The sequence below is a fragment of the Salmo salar genome, chromosome 02 (genome assembly GCF_965601325.2).
Source record: "Salmo salar chromosome 02, fSalSal1, whole genome shotgun sequence".
Classification (NCBI taxonomy): Eukaryota; Metazoa; Chordata; class Actinopteri; order Salmoniformes; family Salmonidae; genus Salmo; species Salmo salar.
This window is the reverse complement of record NC_138292.1, coordinates 41,096,697-41,119,464: the sequence shown is the minus strand read 5'-3', so window position 1 is coordinate 41,119,464 and position 22,768 is coordinate 41,096,697. Positions and strand designations below refer to the sequence as shown.

Below are 22,768 nucleotides of genomic sequence, written 5' to 3'. Positions count from 1 at the left end.
AGTAAAAATACACTAATACTTAACTTGTTTTTTGGGGTAACTGTACTATACCATTTACATTTGACTACTTTTACTTCACTACATTCCTAAAGAAAATGTACTTTTTACTCCATACATTTTCCTTGACACCCAAAAGTACTTGTTACATTTTGAATGCTTAACAGGACAGGAAACTGGTCCAATTCACACAATCATCAAGAGAACATCCCTGGTCATCTCAACTGCCTTTGATTTGGCGGATTCACTAAACCCAAATGACCCTGGCTATCCGTAAAAAAATGTTGTTTTTTTAAATTCACCCTGACAATTGACGTCTGGTTTGCTTAAAATTACGTATTTGAAATTATTTCTACTTTTGATACTAAAGTATATTGAAAACCAAATACTTTTAGACTTCTACTCAAGTGGTATTTTACTGGGTGACTTTTGCTTTTACTTGAGTCATTTAAGGCATCTTAACTTTTTTAAAGTACGACAATTGGGTACTTTTCCCACCACTGGATATATGCAGCAGTAAAAACATCCCTAGACCAGCACATTCCTCTTTCACTAAATGCACAATTAAAGGGGTATTACACAAAAAAGAATCTAAATGCGTTTTCCCCATTTTTTTCAGCCCTCAAAAAAAATTGCTGATGCAATTTAAGCATTGACATGGACTTAGAACATCCAATGTCATTGTTTTCTTTATGAATATTTGTAATTTTGAGTGAATAACTGATTTTTTTCCCCCAAAACAGGAAAAATAAAATGGAGAAAAACAGAATGTGAAATGACAAAATAGTGCCTATTTGAAAGCTAGTAAATAATTAATGAGCTGCTTGTGACATGTTTCATCATTTAAAAGTAGCTAGAACATGTTGGAGACCCCTGCTGTAGTAGGACTGGTCTCAAGGCTGAGATAGGACACCGGGAACTTGATATACAGAACAAAGGCATTTCTCAGAGCCCGGTCCATCATGCAGAGACAGTGGTGAAAGATCCATGCTGCCTCTTATCCTTCCTTTCCAGAGCAGTGGATTTCCTTTCGTCTGTAACGGACAATGCAAATTCCATCCTTCCTGGTTTCTAGGGATCTGACCTGAATGACACTTCACATTCTGTATTTGCTTACCAAAATGGTCATCTGTGTAGTTCCCTTAACCTTTGACACAAAAGTTGGCTAGTCAAATGCTACACAGACCATTTAGCATGACAGAGTAAGCACATTGTATTCATGAATACATCAGCAAGTTGATTTGACATCATCCCCTCATGCCCTACCGCCTTTTATAGGTCCATGGCTATTTCCAACCCACAGGGACCAAAAACCAAGGCTAGACCATGCGGCACAGAGCCAAAATGGCTCCTGTAAACTGGCCATTCCCAGGTGGTCGCCTGATTCTGCCGACTCAGCACAGTTAGCGAGGGCATCAAGGAGCTGGTGTAGAGTTTCAGAGCCCGCACAGTCAGCAATTTGAGCACCCTTTGATGGCAACGCGCAATTGCTGCTCGCCACAACTGCAAGCAATTATTCCTCTCACACACATGGCCACTCATGATTTCTATGGTGGCACCTGATCGTTGGGTTAAGATGCCAGATTTTTGGTCAATGTGGCAAGGGTCTCTTTCCCTATTGCTCGCTCTCTCTATTTCAAACCTACATAGGGACTATCTGGAGGCTTTGTGGCTTGCAGGTATAGGCATCGGAGACATGTCCTATTAGAAGTGTTCCATATCGGTCCTAGTAAGTACACTTGTAATGAGTACCAAAGTTGACCTCATCTACCCTAGCTGTGTTCTCTGCAACTCACAAGAGTAAATTGCTGTCACCAAAAACCCTCCCTTTCTCTCTCTCGCTCCACAACCTTGAAAAGATGGGTTTATTTGTGGGGAAAAAACATCACGTATGTCCAGAAAATGCTGAGGGAACCTGCCAAATGGGAAACGACTGGGATGAATCACCGTTAAAAGTAATTTCCAGTAATATCCAGAGGTCCTTTTTTTCTTCACAGAGTAAGGTCTCCTTGGAGACGTGCAAACAGTGCCCTCATTCCCTGGCACCATAAAACATTTGGCAGTGAAGTGTTCCCTTGCTTCTTGTCCTCCCGGAGTTCTGAGGGCAGCAACCAGCGTTCTGGAGGTGATGCTGTGGCAATGCGAAATATGTTGACCATCTCACTCAATGTACTGTATGATACATTTTTTCACTGAATGAGTAGGCACATGCTCGTAGATGAACTATTTCACTGTCAGGGGATACTGTACATGACTTGTGGGCGGACTTCATTCATTTTGCCCCGATAAAACCACATTATGTCTTTGGCGGAGGAGCTGGATCTAAGGTGCCCAAAATAAAATGAATATACAAAACTGATGCAACATTAGAAAAGTTGGCCAAAAGCCGCCAGAACATGAGGAACAGGTCAATCCATGTCAGTACAGTAAGGGACAGTGTAACAGAAGCATATTAAAAGCAGCGTACTAAAGAACTACTGAACAAAAACAGAACAGGCCTAATAACTGGGTGTGATAATGGTGGTGGAGCGACAGGCATTTCTATGTCGACAGTCCCATTCCCCCAGTTGGCCCGTCTGATACATCTCAAATTTTAATTTTCCACTCATAAAAACGTAATGACCCTTTCTTTCATTCTGGTGTTTGTAGGAGAGGCCATAAGTGGGTTCCTTTCCTGCTGGACGGCGACCCCTATGACTAGCATGGGGTCAACGACAATGCGGGGGCCAGTTGCTCCTTCCTGTCCCCCTAAACAGAGATCGCTCTGGGATATCTCACAGATCCCATCCCAGTACACACGAGTACTATATGTGCACACAAACACACCGACACAGGCATGCACACACGGTCACAAAGAAAAACAGACATGTACTGTATAAACACGCCTGACGCAGAGACAAGCAACTAGACAAAGAAACACACAGGCCACTGTCCACACAAACATATACAGCACATGCAAAAGTTCACACACACAATTTCTTTACACTGAAAGGCTAAAATGGGAAGATAGAGGGCTCAAAGACAAAAATACAAAATTGGGGTACAATGGGTGACTTGTGCAGGAAGACCAGACACGGCGAGCAGCTGCATACACACACCAGCAGTTTGTTTAAACTGAGTCCCAAATGGCAACCTATTCTCTATAGTGCACTATTTTTGACAAGGGCACATACAGCTCTGGTCAAACTATGGCCACTATATAGGGAACAGGGATGAAAACAAAGTCTCTTTTTTTGGGACTTCCCATTGAGTGTAATTACTGCTCATATTCACAATTCCAACTCTTCCACTCATGAATGAACCCGATAAGATCCAATAACTTGATATATTTAGGAAATGAGCACTAAAAACAAAGTGGGCAGATCCTGGTCATTGTCTTCAAAGCACACGGAGTGGATAATCAGTCCAGACAGAGAGTGGACCAGACTGGGATAAGAAGCACTAGGGTTTAATAGGCATAATCCTGCCAAATTACCCTCCTCACTGGTATAAGAGACCAATGAAAGCTGTGTTCATTCAAACAGTGATTTCATTGAAGCTGTCATAACAGGGAAAAGTGACAATTTTTATACACACCAGCCATGGAAAAAAAAAAATCTGCATTAGGCCACTAGGGAATAATGACAAAACTTACACAACCACACAGTTACGAAACATCCTTCCAGAGTTCAGCATGAGGGAAGAAAGAGGAAAGACTGCTGGCTTGTGCCGAAACACGCCTCTCCTGACCCAATTTTACGATCCCCATCAGACCCATCAAAAAGGACCACCTCCTTTCTCCTCCCACCCCCTTCTCTCATTTTCTTTGACCTTCACATAGGACCCGAGAGAAGAGAATGTCACGTGTCTGTTGGAGAAGACTGCATTGCTCATTTTAGCTTCGGAGGTCAAATGCATGCTGATGAATTGCCACAAAAATCAGGAAGTCCATATGTGAGTGGTGCAGCCAGTGGGGGTCAGCGACCCGCTGGTCATTTTTTCCCCCTCTCCGTACCGTGGGGAGAACGCCCCGGCTCTCACACACACACGGCTGGAATGAGCACACTTCAAAAAGTGTCCATAAATCAAGCTGCCATTCCAAGGACTCCACCCCGTTCCCCTCTGCTACCCTTCCCCTTACCTCTCCATCTCTCTGCCCTTCTCCAACATGAGAACCTGGACCATGTTCATAGTTGTGGATGAAAGATGGTAGCTCATGGGCCCAGAGATGAAACTCCTTATTCTATGTCTATAAGGTGCAATATCTGCTGGACTTTGCAATGCAGGCACATTCTCCATGCTCATTCACTCTGGTCCCGCCCTTCTTCTGTCTCCACTGCTGAGGAAAATGAGTCAGAACTTGTAGTAGCCAGGTCAAGGGCAGGTCATTGCTTCCTTGTCATTGAATATATTTGGGGAGGGGCAGGTTGTTATAAGTAGATTCTCAGTAGACACATTTGAATCATCATAATCATTATCAAAAATAGCAGATATACCTTGGTGCGAATGGACAGGGAGTTTCTTGGACTTGACTATTGTAGTGTTCAATAGCGCTTGAAGGAGAGCCCAATCTAAGAAATCCAGTTGACTTTACCAGAGGAGAGCCACAATCCGTCACACTCTTATCTCGCTGTGTCACATGGGATCTCTTTATCATGCAGCCATGCAAAACACTATTCGTCTTCTCCGCCTAATTCACTGCAAAGTCCACCCAGCGCTTTGGTTAAACAAAGAGACAACGTAAGCAAGCACAGGTGTTTCGGTAAACACAGATAGTAGAGTTGAATTACGTTGAGTCCCAATCAGACATGTCTTATCTCTCTCAATCTATCAACCACAATCTCCCCGCTCTTTCTCAACTCCCTCTTTTACTCTGGTCCTATACATGTCTCTTCTTTAGGAGACAGTAGGCTATAGGAAACAGTATAGGCGAAACCTCAAGACTAGGACTTAAGAACAGATTAACAGAGTAGGAAGTAGTGTTGACATGATACTAGAATTCTTTCTTTGATACCAATACCAGGTTGGCATCACGATACTCGATAATATTTGATACCAAAACGATACAACGGCAAAAAACAAGACGTATTACCTAAAGTCACAGAATTGCACTTGATCCAGACAGATCTTTTTAGTTCAATGTCATTACATTTGAAGAAAATGTTTGAATTTTGAATGTATGCATTTTAAATGAATCAATTATACAATCAATTTGATTTTCTTTTTACCAATACAACTACGGTATTGATTTATTCGTATGGTAAATCTACTGATAAACAGGGTAAATCAAGATGTAACCTAGGCCTATTCACAATACCGGTGAATGCATATTCAATAGAAGTGTGTGCATGCATTGTGTTATTGAGCATGTATTGACTGATTTCATGGGGCTACAGATGAAAAAACAGTTTCCTTTCCATTTGGGACTTAGTTTATTATACTGATCAACAACATTTGCATAGAAGAAGCAGTATCTTATTTTATAAAAGTGAGTGCTTATTCACATACACAGTCAGTTCAAGGATTGAGCAAAGATGATCTTGACTGGGAATGATCAGGGGAGATGAAGGACATGAATAAAGTTTTTGATGACTATGAGCTTTGGATTTCAACAGTATGTTTTTATTATTTAGTTATGTTTCGAAAGTTGTCCTACAAAGCTGGAAGCTACCGATATCTTTCATTGTAAAGTGTTCAAGCCTGTAATGAACATTGTTTTGCGAAGAGTAATTAACAGTTTCAACATGCCGTGTTGCATTATTCAAGTGTGTTAACTTCTGTGCAGCTTAAGTGTGGGGCTAACATGATGTAGCCAAGATTCCCAGTGAGTGCAGTGGCTCCTCAGGACAGGCTACAGTTAGCAATGAGTAAGTGAAGCAGGAACGGCGCGCTCAAGCTATAAGGGGACATCGGCTGCGCTATAGGACAGACTTGATCCTCTCCAAATCAGTAAACGACGTGAGATTTCACAGAAGTACCGAAAGTAACAAGTTCTAGTACGAAAAAGTACAGAAGTTTCGGTATACCGTGCAACACTAGTAGGAACAGGAAAATATCTTTAGCAGTGAGACGGGAACAGACAGAAACCTGGCAGACAGACAAGGTGTGTAGTCAAAGACGCCAGGTTTAGTCACTGCTCTGACTAAACCTGGCGTCTCCATCGATCAACTAAAAGTACATGTTTGTCACACAAGGTGTAAATTAACGAGATCTACTGCACAGCCCTGATTAGTGGGCTGCTAGCTTGCACAGCATCACAGTCAACCACAGATGGTGACATAAAAAGGGCACCCCACGGTAAACACCATTCAATCTGGCTACACTGTAAAGGTTAAAAAGCTGGCACCCACACACAAAAACACAAGAATGTGTAGGAGCACACATATACACCATACACAAATTATCTCTGCGTTCAACAGAGAAGTATGACGTGGTCTGACCTATGATCCATATCATCTTTATGCCGACTTAAGACCGAAAGCCATATTTAACATCATAGTGCCACTGGGCACAGACGTCAGTTCAACGTCGAGCTTTGATTTTACATTTGGTTGAGTTGTGAATTCAACAACAAAGTGTTACCATATCATTGATTTATATATATTTTTTTAAATGGGTGAAAAAAAGATTAAATGCCCTTATGTTGATGACTTTTTTCAAATCCAATCCAAATATTTTCGGGGTTTAGTCATGGTGTTGGTGTCATTGGCCCTATGCTGTACTGCTTTCCAAGCAGTCTGTTCTACTCATTGATTTAATTTCATTGCACTTGCATTGGATGTGGTTCTGTTTGATGCTGGATGCCTAGGTCTCCTGCTCCCCTTAAAGTGCAACAACTACTAACGTATGTCAAAAAGTAGAGAACAAACAACTAATAATGTTTGCCAGACTTTGCTCGAGAGGAATGGGCGAATGCGTTGAGAATGTACAGCTTTGACTTTGTCTCAGTGGAGAGTAGAGAGGTAATCTGGCAACCCCCATTAAGTCTGAATGGAGATGGCAACATGCATGGACCCCGGCTCTACACCTTTTGAGGATACCTGAACAGTGCAAAGCAGCGATTATATTCCAGCCCACACCAATGGAGCATTATAGCAACATTAGTATTTTTTACATCCTAAGCATTGTATTGAAACTGATTCAAGAATACTGCCTACGTAAGTGTAATAATCCTAAACAGGAATGCAGCTAGGAAACTATCGATTTCACTCTGACCAAAGGTCCTCTAAACCTTTCAGTTCAGGGTCACGGTCAAAGTCGGTGGTCATGTTTAGGGATAGGGTTCCATCTGCAGTAAGGGTCAGCTTGGTGTTTGATGGTCAAGGGCATGGGAGTGATGTCATCATGAACATAGAAACAGAATCTGTTGGAGTCTATGGATGTCACATTCCCCTTCAAATGAAGACATCGCCCCAAAGATACCCTCCAACGCTCTTCCCTCTCGAATGACGTCACAAAAATATGTCTTGATCGATGGGAGCAAGACACTTAGAAAAGTCCTGCTCAGAGAACCAGAAAGTCTGGACATTACTCTGCGTCTAACGGGCCTGGAAACCTCAAAGAAATGTGCACAACAGCAGACACAACAACATCAACAGAACCTCCATGGCTCCCAGGTCTGGGTCCCATCTGTGCTGCTAAACATGTTAGATGTTCTGGTCTCTGCTCTGGAATGAGTTAGAATTATTTTTTTTTGTTGTTTCAACTACACTGAACAAAAAGATAAAACGCAACATTTAAAAAAAAGTGTTGGTCCCATGTTTATGATTTCAAATATAATGTCACACACATTTTCCAGATGCACAAAAACATTATTTCTCTCAACTTTGGTGCACAAATTTGTTTACATCCCTGTTAGTGAGCATTTGATCCTTTTTCAAGATAATCCATCCACCTGACAGGTGTGGCATATCAAGAAGCTGATTAAACAGCATGATCATTACACAGGTGCACCTAGTGCTGGGGACAATAAAAGGCCCCTCTAAAATGTTTAGTTTTGTCACACAACATGCCACAGATGTCTCATGTTGAGGGAGCGTGCAATTGGCATGCTGACTGCAAGAATGTCATCCAGAGCTGTTGCCAGAGAATTGAATGTTCATTTCTCTAACCTAAGCCACCTCCAACGTTGTTTGAGAATTTGGCAGTCTGTCCAACCGGCTTCACAACCGCAGAACACGTGTAACTACGCCAGCCCAGGACCACCTGCGAGGGGGAAATATTTGTCTGTAGTAAAGCCCTAATTCTGATTGGCTGGGTCTTGGTCCCCAGTGGGTCGGCCTGGCTTCCATGGCTGCATCCCTGTCCAGTCATGTGAAATCCATCGATTAGGAGCTAATGAATTTATGTAAATTGATTGATTTCCTAATATGAGCTGAAACACAGGAAAATCTTTGAAATTGTTGCATGTTGCGTTGATATTTTTAGTTATGTATAGACTTTTTTTTTTTTTTTTATTAAGATGGCCAAATAATAGGTGAATGAACACAAGACAAGTTGAGCAAACACATTTTATGTTGACAGAAGTTTTGCCTGACTTCTCAAATTGGTGCCAAGTTTGGGCCAACTAAAAAGGTTAAGTTTAGCTAACACTAACAGAAAAGTTGAATAAAGTTAAAAAAAAGCTGTTACTTAATAATAATTAGTTGAAACTAGGTAACATTTTTCACAGTGTATATTCAACTATCCACAAACATCCTGGGCTTAATCCACCCTTTGGTTCTGCGAGCCCTATCAAACAAACAGATTACACTCTTTGGAGTACATTAGTCATATGATCTCATACAGCCGACTGTTTGACAAAAGACCTTAAAAGTAAAAAGTAAAGAGTTTAATCAAGTGTGTCTGATAAAATTACAACGTTCTCTTCCGCTCTTTGTTGAATTAAAAAAAGGTAGACGCCGCTAAATTACTTCGCCTTGTGCAGCACTGCAGATTGAGATGAGAGAGATGCGAGAGATGCAAGACTTGCGGAAATTTACCCACTACGCTGTTTATTTTCTGCATCTACGTCATATTACTGAGTCTAACATGCAGAAAAAAGGGAGTGGAATTTGTCCGGCCTAGTGCCTAACACAAACCCCTACAGGTGAGAGTCAATAGCATTAGTATGGACTGAACATCAACTAAACAGTAGGGACTTGCAGTAACCTCAGATTAAGCCATGCTGTGACAGGCCACTGACAGATGTGCCTTCGAGATTTAACGGTGTTCCTCTTGGGCCACTCCTCTCTCCATCTCCTTTCTGCAGCCCTTCATTCAAGATCCCTGGCAGTGGATCGCCATTGCTCGTCCTGTCGTAAATCACCTCCGTCTTCTTCTCCTCATCAACCAGGAGCTGGTGTTCTTTTATAGCCAAGCCAAGGACACTTTCTCCCATTTATGGTTCCTGCAAGTGCAAGGCATTGCGATGGCTCCCCCTCTACTCTGCCTGACTCTTGCACATTAGTACCAACATGTACCCATGCTGCTGCCAAGTAAACACTCCCCTATGTTTATGTTGGACTTGGGCAACTTATCATATACACTTCGATTTACGGTCCACGGAGTGACATACGCTCACACCTTTAGTGGAATGTGTGAATGTGGCAGGTCGGTCTGGCCTGTCTTAGCCTGCCTCCTCTGAGGAGAGAACTCGACTGTCTATTCAACTATGGAGATGGGAAGAGAAAAAGGAGCGCGAGAGAAAAGGAGAGGCGGCTACTGAAGATACCCGGATAAGGAGTCACATTCTTGATGGCCCACCAGTTCCATCATGCGGAGCAAGGATTTGCCTGTGTTTACTTAAAGAGGGGAACACGCTCACTCGCAGCTGTGCTCCAAATAAACAAGACAGCCATATGAATTTAACAGAGGAGAAAATGCATATCTAATCTGTACAAGTAACATTCATGCAAGACGGGTCAGTCCAGGGTCGGCTAGGGGGAGCCAATCCATAACTTGGGTTGAGGAATTTACGCACGTACACACTTCACACAGCCCCTTCAGAAAAGATGTGCTGAGTAACAACCTATGGTACAGGGTTCAGTATCTGCACAAAAGGGGTCCACATACATCCAAACACACAAATTCAAGGAAATGCACACACACACACACACACACACACACAGACACCTCCGATTACTCCACATCTGTGACGATGTCACAGTCATTTGGTTTCATTTCTTGCAGATGTGGTGGGAGGCTAGGCTCATTAAGTGTTGGGAAGCAATCAAGCCTAATAAACCAGCCTTGGCACTTAGCTCAGTGTGTGTGCGCGCGAGTGCTGGGGCAAGGTGGGTAGCCGAGCCATATAAAAGACAAAGTCTCTGCAGTGGTGTTGATGGCATGTTGGAACAAACAAGGATTGCAGGCAAATTGCTACGCCAGGACATCACTGTTATGAGAAAGCCTTGTGAACATGCTGTTGTGGAAAGACGTCAGGCCCTCTAATGCTCTCTGGTTGTATCGTTAGCATTAGCAACAGTGCTGGGCCTTGTTCAGGGCTGTTGAGAATCACTCTGTGGTGGGGATCATAGCAAGCCACAATGCCTCAAAGTGATGGCCAATTAGGCCATATGCTTGGTGAGTGAGAGCAACCCAAAAAAGGAGAAGACAAAATCCATGACACTCCAGATGAACAATGACTTCTGTCACATACATTATGGGAGGTGTAAATCTAGCCGAGAATAGGATTACTGAAAGATGACAAGAGATACAACATGCTTATCACGGGTGGGTGATCCTTCAGGACAGTCTGTCCCACAGATGTGTTTTTTTGGCAGCCACCTTTAAGTTCACAGAGCAGAAGCGTCTTGGTCTTGAAAGACGCTAGACATAACCCATGTATTATTACCATTAGAAGAAAGCAAACAGAAAAAGGTTTGGGCTGATGTGTTTGATTGATCAATGGATTTCTCGATAAAACTTCACCCATCTTCCTCATTGTTATTCCTTTCATTGTTATCAGACAGAAGGTTTCTGGTAGGTCACGGTCCTCGAAATAAATGCTTTGGGAGTTGCCAAAGTAACAAGGGACAGCTACGGAAGGGATGTTTAAGTTACTGTATGGCGAATATATCTGTAGAACATATACACTCCCACTTCAATGGAGGACATAGGGCTGCTGAGTGAACAGTAGCAAAGAGGCCTGAACACACTGTCTTTCTCAGGTTTGTTGCAAGATGAAATTACACTCCCTACCACGCTGTATAAATTATTATTTGACTACATTACACACACACACACACACCCCCCCCCCCCCCCCCCCCCCAAGTGCCTCTGCTAATCATACAGGCCTATCCTATGATTTAGTCATTAGCCACATCCCTATGTAACCATTACTGTATGTATGAAATTCATAATACACATCACATTACTCGTTATCTCAAAACCCGCTGCAATTTGTCCTCAAACTTGCAATGTGTGCCTTGTGCACTTTTACACGGCTTGATGTGACTTGCTTGTTGGTTTTGGAGGCATGTTTGCTGGAGAAAGAAAAAAATATATATATGGCCCCATTTATTCAAAGATTGATGTTTATAACTGACAAGGCACTGCGGTGTGGCTGCCAGTGTTCTAGGGCACATTCTCTAACAGTGTTGCAAGTTTAGGCGAGGGGGATAGTCATGCATGCCAAAAGATGAAATCAACCATCAGACTGCCTAAGCCTGACTGAACACGGTCCTCACTTTGTTTCACAACAGTTCAACTGAGAAGGCAGGTTGCCTCACTATAGACGTGCCACTAAAATGATGAACCTTTTCTAACAGGATAACATTAAATCACGAGGGAGGGTGTTGATACTAACTGGACAGTCCGTCTCACGTCATGACTAGGGCCATGTGTTTTGCGCAATCATGTGATATGCCTGGATTTGAATCTTTATTTTTTTTTTTTTATATCAAACGGTCCTCTTTATGTCAGATGGTCCAGAATCATCCTCAGCCAATTGCTTTCATTTGTCTAATTCTTATTTTTGGATCAGGCTTAAAATACAGGATAAAATCTTGCTATGTCACATGATTGTTTTGTGCAGGAGGGGACTAATTATGATTACATGCCTTTCAACATCTCAATAGCTATACTTCTCATTGTCTTGCAGTAGACAACATCCTCCTACTGTAGGCCTGGGCGCAGCCAGGGAACCAGTCATGGCTGACTCACAGAGCCGGATACATGACTGGGGGGGGGTGATGACTTGACAGGAATCGTTTACCTAAACATCTGCTTCGTCACAAGAACTATGGAGCTGTAGCTGACGTCATGCAGTTCCAACCGCAAATGTTTTTGGAATAGCCAAACTCTTGCACGACATGCATTGACAAGATCGGGTAGAGATGAAGGATTATTTGATGTCATAGTAGGGACAAAATAAACATTTATAATAGAAATAGGTGAACAACATTATATGGAAGAGAACGACATATGGCATAAATAACCTTTATACCAGAGAGGGAGAGGAGAGAGAGAGACAGAGGAGAAGAGACAGCGCAGCAGGGAACACCTACGCTGCCTCCCGCAGAGGGTCAAACTCTCAGGATCGTATTTCATTCATTTACCAACAAAGCAGCCGCTGGAGGAAGCCGTGCACCCTCACAATAACACTGCAGCACCTGGACACCCACCCCCACAGGAAACATGAGGTCACCCCCCCCCCCCCCCCTTCACAGACAGGCCAAACACACTCCAGCTGCCTGCCACGCACCCCCACACTCAATTGAAGGGTGCCTGGTTAGTGGCTAGTCTGGCTACCAGAGGAAGGCAGGAGGAAGAGGGAAATGGGGGTTGAGGGTATAGGATACAGAAAGAAAAGCCTGCTTTGGAAGTAATGCTTGACAGGTCCATTTCAGGACCACTTGTGTGCTCAATACCTTTATTATGTTATCTTTTTCTGTAAAACTAGTGTTCATATTGCCTGGGTAGCTTAACCAATATTTCACATACCGCAATAACGATTCCCCTTAGCGTTTGAGAGTCAGCAAATAGACAGCAAGCAGACCGCAAAAAGTAACAGCTACAGGAACCTTCCTCAGAGTTGGAGAAAGAGGGAATGAAAGGTGTGCAGCGTCAAACCTGTCACTACAATTCAACATTCCAGTCCTTAGCAACCTGCACTTGACTGTGAATTGTCCGTCATCATTGTACTATGGGTTAGAAACTGTCAGCCTCCAAACCCACCCACCAGTAATTCCCTACACCCACAATAACATCTGCAAAATATATGTGTGTATGTGACCAATACATTTGATTACAAGTCATTATGGTCCCACTGAAGTTTAAACATGGCACCACTCCAAAACAGAGCACTACTAACCTTCAGCAAAACACAGAGACCTACAAAGAAGGTGACCGGTCACTTAAACGCCATAGATAGTGCTCTGTTTTGGCAAAATACATGATATACTCCATAAGCTGGGTCAAGGCAGGAATGCCAGACACTACATAGCGCATGTTGGCTTTTTTGCCCTCTGTGAAAAAAAGTCACTGTAAAACCAACAGACTGGCCTTGTTGGCACAGCAGGACACTACAGATCACACAGCTCTTCATAGGAGGAAGTTGAGTTTATTTTTTATTCAACCTTTATTTAACTAGGCATGTCAGTCAAGAACAAATTCTTATTTACAATCACGGCCTACCGGGGAACAGTGGGTTAACTGCCTTGTTCAGGGGCAGAACGACAGATGTTTACCTTGTCAGCTCGGGGACTCGATCCAGCAACCTTTCGGTTACTGGCCCAACACTCTAACCACTAGGCTATCTGGCACCCCAGTTGTGGTGTACAAGTGAGAGGAAGAGCGGTTTTATTCAAAGTTGACGGCAGTACATGGCTTTGAGCTGAAATACCACTGTCCATATAGGGTCAGAAATGATTGACACCCTAGATAAAATAAATAATTCAAATAATGAGCGCTATTGTATGCCAATTTTTTTGATTTTACACTAATAAAATAGCTCAGAGAAAGAGATTTTGTTTAACAACTAATCCTTTCTTTAAATCAAAATGATTGACACTGACATTGATTAGTGATGTGCAGTTCGCAAACAATTCATTATTTTTGAACGACTTAATACGCACTCCTTCGGCTCAGTGGCTCAGGAGCCGTGCTCCGACCAACAGCTGTCTGTCATAGATGTGCGCAGGGAAAAGATCAAGCTGCAGGCAGCATAAAGAAGAAAATACATGGGCCTCCCGAGTGGCGCGGCAGACCCGGGTTCGATCCCAGGCTGTGTCACACCCGGCCGTGACCGGGAGTCCCATAGGGCGGTGCACAACTGTCCCAGCGTCGTCTGGGTTAGGGGAGGGTTTGGCCGGGGGGGGGGGGTGACTTTACTTGGCTCATCGTGCTCTAGCGACTCCTTGTGGCGGGCCGGGCGCCTGTAGGCTGACTTCGGTCGTCAGTTGAACGGTGTTTCCTCTAACACATTGGTGCAGCTGGCTTCCGGGTTAAGCGGGCGCATGTTAATTAAGAAGCGCGGTTTGGCAGGTCATGTTTCAGAGGACGCCTGACTCGACCTTTGCCTCTCCCAAGCCTGTTGGGGAGTGGCAGTGATGAGACAAGATCGTAATTGGATCGCAACTGGATATCACTAAATAGGGGAGAAAAGGGGGGTGAAATACACACAATTTTATTTTATACATTTATAGAACTGATAATTGATCGCATGGTGCAAAAATGTATTATTGAATGTTACGATGGACACAGATTTGTAGAACCAAAACATACACACAGCCTTTGCGCAACAAATTCGAACTCGAGAACGAATCGTTGGGGTGCTGCAGTTCGCGAACGATATGGTGCCAATCACCCTCACGGCAGTCAAGCAATGCATTCTGCCAAGAGTTGTTCAAATGCGTCAAGAAATTATCTTATTTGTATGCCTAGCAATCAATAAATGATAGTGCGCTTTAAACAATGTCACAAATGACAGCTCCAATAACGTGAACGTGAGGCTTGCAGAATCATGACTCTTTAGAGTTTTAAGTTCATCGTTCACAGGTAGGGGGTCCTGCATGCTCTGGGCATTACTGACTCAAAGTAACAAAATGAGTCAAAAGAAGATATGAGTCATTAAAAAGAGATGAACTTCCAATCACTACTAAAGATTAAATAAAGTAGTCAAAAGTTTTGTATTTGGTCCCATTTTCCTAGCACACAATGATTACATCAAGCTTGTGACTACAAACTTGTTGGATGCATTTGTATTGTTTTTTTTACAGTTTATTTTGTGCCCAAGAGAAATGATTGGTAAATCATGTATTGTGTTATTTTGGAGTTACAAAATCAGTCAAATCTTATGCCTGATTCCGTTAGTTTTCCACCACAAATTCTTAGTTTTTTCCCCCTCAGGTTTCGGTTTTTCCCTGCTTTTTCAGGTTTGGATGTTCTAAGTCCACAACCATGCTTAAATCACATCAGGTGACCAGTTTTGAGGCCTGTAAAAATCTAAGACACGTTCATCTTTGGGTGTAGTTGCCCTTTAATTTAACTGTGCACCATCCTGAGACCATTCGGTTAGCGATGTTACTGTAACGCTCATGACGCGATTGCAGATTTTGCAAATGGCCACCCGGATTGATACAAACAATCATATCATTCTGCCAGGTAGGCATAGGCTACTTTGTAGTTAACATTTAATTGAGAAGGTTTTTGGGAACCTTTCCATCTACCAGAAGAGGTTGTCTTACATTAGCATCATCGCTAATGGCTACACAAAGTGGTTGACAAATGCGCAAATTCAGACGGGGGGGATTCCTGTGCCGTTGCCGCTTCAGAAAGTTTATGGGAAAATATGAATCACTGATGCATTTTGTTCATGTCTTATGATAATCTTTGGCATCTTAATGCATTTTCTAATACACTTAGTTGATTTCCTATGTTCAATAAATGTTTTAATATTGTTGAATTGCGTTTTAATGTCTTGATTCTGTGATTCCGTCTGCATTTTTCGCAGCACTGAATTAATAAGGCCCTAGAGAGGGTCAAAGATCATTCACCGTTACCAATAACGGGGTGAGGTAAGCATGTCTTGGGGGTATGATCTTTGACCCTCTGACTTTCATAAGTGACAATGTGATGCTATGGAAAAATGAAGATCAATGTTAAAAGTAATCTAATTCCCATCAAATCTAATTTCATAAACCAAATGTAATTTAATATAGATCAACGAGTACTATTATTTCTATCCGTGTTTATGAAACAAGCTGTGTACTTGATCTATTAAATCTAAGGTTTTTGCATAAGATTTAGTGGTAAGACACTTATTTCCATCCTTGTTTATGAATCAATTGCTTATTTTCTTATTTAAAATAATTTATGAGATCTTTTAAGAAGACATACACTACAATACCAAAAGCTATGTGGACACATGCTCTTCAAACATCTCATTCCAAAATCATGGGCATTAATATGGTGCTGGCCCCCCTTTTGTTGCTCCACTCTTCTGGGAAGGCTTCCCACTAGATTTAGGAACATTGCTGGGGGGACTTCCATTCAACCTTAAGATCATTAGTGAGGCTGGGCATTGATGTTGGGCGATTAGGCCTGGCTTGCAGTCAGCATTCCAATTCATCCCAAAGGTGTCTGATGGGTTTAGGTCAGGGCTCTGTGCAGGCCAGTCAAGTTCTTCCACACCAATCTCGACTAACAATTTCTGTATGGACCTTGCTTTGTGAACGGCGGCATTGTCATGCTGAAACTGGAAAGGGCCTTCCCCAAACTGTTGCCACAAAAGTTGGAACCACAGAATCATCTAGAATGTTGTTGTATGCTGTAGCCTTAACATTTCCCTTCATTGGAACGAAGCGGCCAAGCCCGAACCATGAAAAACAGCCGCAGACCATTATTCCTCTTCCACTTAACTTTACAGTTGGCACTATGCATTGGGGCAGGTAGCGTTCTTCTGGCAGATGGTGAAGTGTGATTCATCACTACAGAGAACGCGTTTCCACAGCTCCTGAGACCACTGGCGGCGAGCTTCACACCACTCCAGCTGACGCTTGGCATTACGCATGGTGATCTTAGGCTAGTGTGCGGCTGCTCGACCATGGAAACCCATTTCATGAAACTCCCGATGAACAGTTATTGTGCTGACGTTGCTTCCAGAGGCAGTGTGGAACTCTGTAGTGAGTGTTACAACTGAGGACAGGCAATTTTTATGCATTAAGCGCTTGGTGGTCCCGTTCTGTGCGCTTGTATGGCCTACCACTTCACGGCTGAGCCGTTGTTGCTCCTAGACGTTTCCACTTCACAATAACAGCACTTACAGTTGACCGGGGCAGCTCTAGCAGGGCAGAAATTTGACGATCTGACTTGTTGGAAACGGGGCATCCTACGACAGCGCCACGTTGAAAGTCAATGAGCTCTACAGTAAGGCCATTCTACTGCCAATGTTTGTCTATGGAGGTTGCATGGCTGTGTGCTCGATTTTATACACCTGTCAGCAATGGGTGTGGCTCAAATAGCCAAATCCACTAATTTGAAGAGGTGTCCACATACAAAAGTATCTATAGTGTAATTGGAATGGTGCCGATTTATAAATTAGATTAGTACAGTATAACAGATGCTCAACACTGACACACCCAGAAGAGGAGCTCCTTTAAAGAACACTGTAGTTTGTCAGACCTCTGACACTTTAGTGAGAGAGGTTAAGGGTGCGTTCCTCAGCTAAGGTGAGGTGACGCCCCAACCAAATGGGGGAACTTTGATGGTTCACGCTCGGTTCATAGCCAAACTTTGGTTGGCCCCTAAGGCTATTGAGTCTGCCGATAAGAATGCGGTGATTGACAGAGTTGAAATCCTTGGCCAGGTTGATGAAGACGGCTGCACAGTACTGTCTTTTATCGATGGCGGTTATGATATCGTTTAGGACCTTGAGTGTGGCTGAGGTGCACCCATGACCAGTTCGGAAACCAGATTGCATAGTGGAGAAGGTACGGTGGGATTCTAAATGGTCGGTGATCTGTTTGTTAACTTGGCTTTCGAAGATTTTAGAAAGGCAGGGTAGGATGGATATAGGTCTATAACAGTTTGGGTCTAGAGTGTCTCCCCCTTCGAAGAGGGGGATGACCATGGCAGCTTTCCAATCTTTGGGGATCTCAGACGATACGAAAGAGAGGTTGAACAGGCTAGTAACAGGAGTTGCAACAATTTCGGCAGATCATTTTCGAAAGAGAGGGTCTAGATTGTCTAGCCTTGCTGATTTGTCGGGATACAGATTTTGCAGCTCTTTCAGAACATCAGCTGTCTGGATTTGGGTGAAGGAGAAGCGGGGGGGGGGGGGGGGGGGGGTGCTTAGGCAAGTTGCTGCAGGGGGTGCTGAGAGGTTGGCTGGGGTAGGGGTAGCCAGGTGGAAAGCATGGCGGGCCAGGGCTAGCAAATGGGCCTCCGGGGTACGTCGCAACGGAAGAGCCTGTTGAAACTCCTTCAGACGGTTACGTTGGCAGACCAGTCGTGATGGATTGGCGGGGCTCCGTGTCGGCAGTAAAAGGGTCCAGGCCAATTTGCAAAATAGGCATTGTATCCCAAGAATTGGCTGAAGGACCTCTTCGGCTAGCCCGGAGATGGGCCTAGCTCGAGGCTAGCTCCAGGCTAACTGGTGCTTGCTTCGGGACAGAGACGGTAGCCAGGAGTAGCCACACGGATAGCAGCTAGCTAGCTGCGATGATCCGGTGTAAAGGTTCAGAGCTTGCTGTAGGAATCCGGAGATGTGGCAGAGAAAAAGCAGTCCAATATGCTCTGGGTTAATATTGCGCTGTGCAGACTGGCAGGAATTGACCGGGCTGAGGCTGGCTGATGTCCGAGTTAATGGTGATGACTGCTAGCAGTGGCTAACTGACTCTTAGCTAGTAGCTGGCTAGCTTCTGATGGGGGTTCCGGTTCTAAAAAGTGTAAAAAATAAAAGATTGCAGAAGAGTATTTTCAATCCGTAGATGGACATTGAGAATAAAAATATATACGAAGAAAACTATATATACACGGGACAAGACAAAACAGATGTCCGACTGCTACGCCACCTTGGAACCTAGCCATTAGCCCAAACAAAGCACACCCTATTTTAAAGTGGATACATGCGCATCCAGGTATACTTATGTGGGTGAGTCAAATTATTTGAATGACATTATTTTATATGTTATTAACAAAGTGTGCTCCACTTGAAGTAGAAATTGAAAATAAAATTATTACTTGAAACAAACTACAGGAAATGGGTTAACTGCTAAACAACTGCAATAATGGTTGCTTTGGTTGTCAACAGCCTTGTGGCTATTGTAGTCTTTTGAGTGTAGAAAAACAGGGATCTCTAAAGTTGTCCCAGGTGGGGCAGGAGGCAGGAAGCATGCAAGGGAGAACCAACTGTGCAGGAGCCTTACCTAGTTGGTCTGGAACTCACAGTAAGCCTGGTAACACAGCTATTTTAAGGGTATGATGTATCTTCCAGTGACCACATGTTCCCTTTCTCGCCCGATGTAACGTGTGAAACGGCAACAGATGAGACAGCAACATGACTAGTGATGCAAAATTCCCAGGTTTTCCTGCTTATTCCATACCGATTCCAGAAGTTTTCTAACCAGGATTTTAGGAAAACTAGGGAATTTTGGGGAAGTTCAACCTTAAATATGACTAGCATTTACAGTACAATGCAATTATGAAAATTCACAACTCAAAACACAGCGACATAGACATCCCCATCCCAAACACATGGCCACAGAACTGCTCAGCCTTGGGGACTGACCACCGAGTCAATGAGGAGGGCTTCCCTGTGGCTCAGTTGGTAGAGCATGGTGTTTGCAATGCCAGCATGGTGTGTTCAACGCCAGGGTTGTGGGTTCGGGGAAAAAATACAAAAAATGCATTGTATGCTCTGGATAAGAGCGTCTGCTAAATGACTAAAAATGTAAAGAAAAATGTGAGGGAAATGCTCAGCTACCTACCTGCATCAGTGCTAGGATGCCCTAGACATGCCAGCCCTGATGACAGCCTTAAGGTTCAACATGTAGCACTAAAGCCAGGGAAAACAGAGGGAATAGTGGTGATAAGTATTCCATGGCTCCGTCTCAAATGGCACCCTATTCCCTACATCGTGCACTACATTTGACCATTTTTATAGGGAATCAGAGGATGTTGGTGGTACGTTAATTGGGGAGGACAGGCTCGTGGTAATGGCTGGAGCGGAATCAGTGGAATGGGATCAAACATGGTTTCCATGCGTTTGATGCCATTCCATTTGCGCCGTTCCGGCCATTACTATGAGTCGTCCTCCCCTCAGCAGCCTCCACTGTAGGAAATACGGTTCAATTTGGGATGCAACCCATCTGTGGGCACTGGACAGGCCAGCACTCCCTGTGACAAGAATAGTCCCCATTTCCCTGCAATCCTTCCCTCATGGCTCCCTCTGTCTTCAGTCCCAGTTATCACTGTGTGTAATTACTGAAGGTGCTAAGTGGCAAGAATTTTCATATTTCCTCAGTGCAACTGGAGCATGTTCAGGGACACTAAAGTCTAGAGAACCTCCAATTATCTCAGCACTTCTAGACCCTTGTATAGAAGACATTGTTATTATGTCTTACTCAGTATTTAACCATGTATAAGACATTAAATATCTCTCCAACCAACTGAAACTTGGAGAAATTCACAAATGAAGAGATATAGCCTATTACGTCACCTTTCCTAGTATACTTATAAAGGAGATACTTGGAGTCGTTTAGGTGGGAGCTATTGACCGTTTGTTGCTTTAGAAATGTGAAAAGTAGAAACTTCATATTGAAATTGACACATCATTAGTCAAAAGATCCCATTCTATGAGGCTCTTATGCTTGACATGTGAAAACAAAAGAGTACATGCTGTTATGGCATTACTTAATAACTCCCTTTGTTGCATTGCCCAGCAGAAAGCTAACGTTTATAAGTATAGTCTAGTCTCAATTTCCAGTTGTTCTCAGGTTACTTAATGTCATTAGTATAATATGGACAAACTGCTACATAGTTGGCTATTTCTAAATTGTCTGGTGATCCTTTCTTCCTGTCCTGACATGGATTATACGCATTGCTGTATCATTCATTCATTCATTCATTCATTCATTCAGAATCCCGGAGCACTGCTGAACTTAGTATTTACTTCAATAAAGCACATTAGGCCTACATTACTGACGTCAGGCTCAAATGCGCAATGAATGAGATTCATAATAGCACAAACGAATGATTACAAAGAAAGAATGTACATGGATTCATTGATGAAAACCAAAGAATAAGAAACGTGTGCGTAGGCCTACCCAAGGACAGTGGCGATACGATGGCGAAAAGTTTGCAATTCATTCTTGTAGGTAGAATGGGTGATTGCGCTTACCCGACGTTATATCCGCTGTTGAATGCACCTTTGCGACTTGACAATCGAAGCCCACCTCTCGCCCTGTGTCACCAGACATTCAACTGATGAGAATTGCAGCCGGTCTACCGGTCGCTACTCCAGTGGCAGATTATTATACTGTACAACTTTTCCCGTTCCTTTTTCACTGCAGTCTACTCGGACCTCTAACTGTACGATGCTGAAGAGTGACAGAGTTCACCGGCTCTACTGTCTATGAGGAAGTTAGTCACAAGACCCCGCCCCGATATTGGAGAAAAAATCTCCTCCTTCTAACTTCGAACCTTCGGAGTTAGGTGCAATTCCTAAATTTGGTTATGCCTCAGCAGTTTTTATATTGTTATGTCAGTCACTGACAGTCACTCAAGTCGCCCATGTCAGCTCACATTTTTTTATGATTTGGTAGTTAGTCTAGACAGCTATCCAAACTTGTATTAATAATGGTTGAATTACTGACCAGGACCCCCATTGATTTGCTTAGTCACTCTCACTCAGATATATTAAATGTGGGTACACAGAGCCACTGCAACCCCTCGTGATAAATGCAGATGTTTTGTGGCCCCCACCCGCATCAAGGTTGCCCATCCATTATGTAGGCCATATTATAGTAGCCCTTCCTCAGTGGGGCCTACTCCCCCAGCATAGGCCTAGTTTATATCAAATTTGAACTCCAGACTGTTTGCTCCAATGTCACCTGACACTACATGAATAGACATGTAGTGTTGATGGATTTGCCTATTTGTTGATTGACAGTGATAAAGTTGTTTTTGCTGAAAACAAAGTATATTCACACCTTACACAGATGCAAGTTCTCCCAAAAATAACTTAATGGAAATGGTGATTTGATTGAAATCTAGGCTACAGCTGACATCACTATTTTGCTACACACACATGACAGGTAGGTGGGGATAACAGACAACAGGTACTAGGTTACACGCAACACTTACATAGCAACTTGAACAACAATATGAACAGTAAGCCTACTACTGTATCGTTTTGTGTTATGGACTTGAATTGCCATAGCGTAGAGTTCATCCAATGTTGTCAACAAGTGCATAATAGACCCTGGGCGATTGGTATTGCTTTCATATCGTTGGTCATTCTTTCATTACGTTTTTTGCTGTTGTAAGTTTATTGATAGCTTTTACACGTGTTAAATTGAAACCTATATGTGTGGATGTATGTGTGTGACCAGTATCAGTACTTTCTCTTATTTTTCCAAATCTGCACAGCTGTTCTTTCTCTTAACTCAGGCATGATCTATCCGGCGCACTTTGCCCCAATATGGGTAATTATCTCACTTCTGTTCCCCTCTTTTTTTCATTTGTCTCATCTTGACTATATGAGTCAACAAGAGGGAGCGTTCTCGATATAAATGTCAACAGCTATATGTCCTTGGGGTAGAAATTAAATACTCACCTGAGATCTGGGCCGGTATGCAAAAACATGTCT

At 43.2% G+C, this 22,768-nt stretch overlaps 1 protein-coding gene across 1 annotated transcript in view; it reads right to left on the bottom strand.

Annotated features, from left to right (window-relative positions):
• Positions 1 to 21,551, bottom strand: part of fhl3a (four and a half LIM domains 3a) — a 46,094-nt gene extending 24,543 nt beyond the window's left edge. The window contains exon 1 of the mRNA XM_014166691.3: positions 21,299 to 21,551. Coding sequence (XP_014022166.1) covers positions 21,299 to 21,377 — 79 coding nt within the window. The 5' untranslated portion in view covers positions 21,378 to 21,551. The remainder of the gene's footprint in view (positions 1 to 21,298) is intronic.
• Positions 21,552 to 22,768: the final 1,217 nt, after the last annotated feature.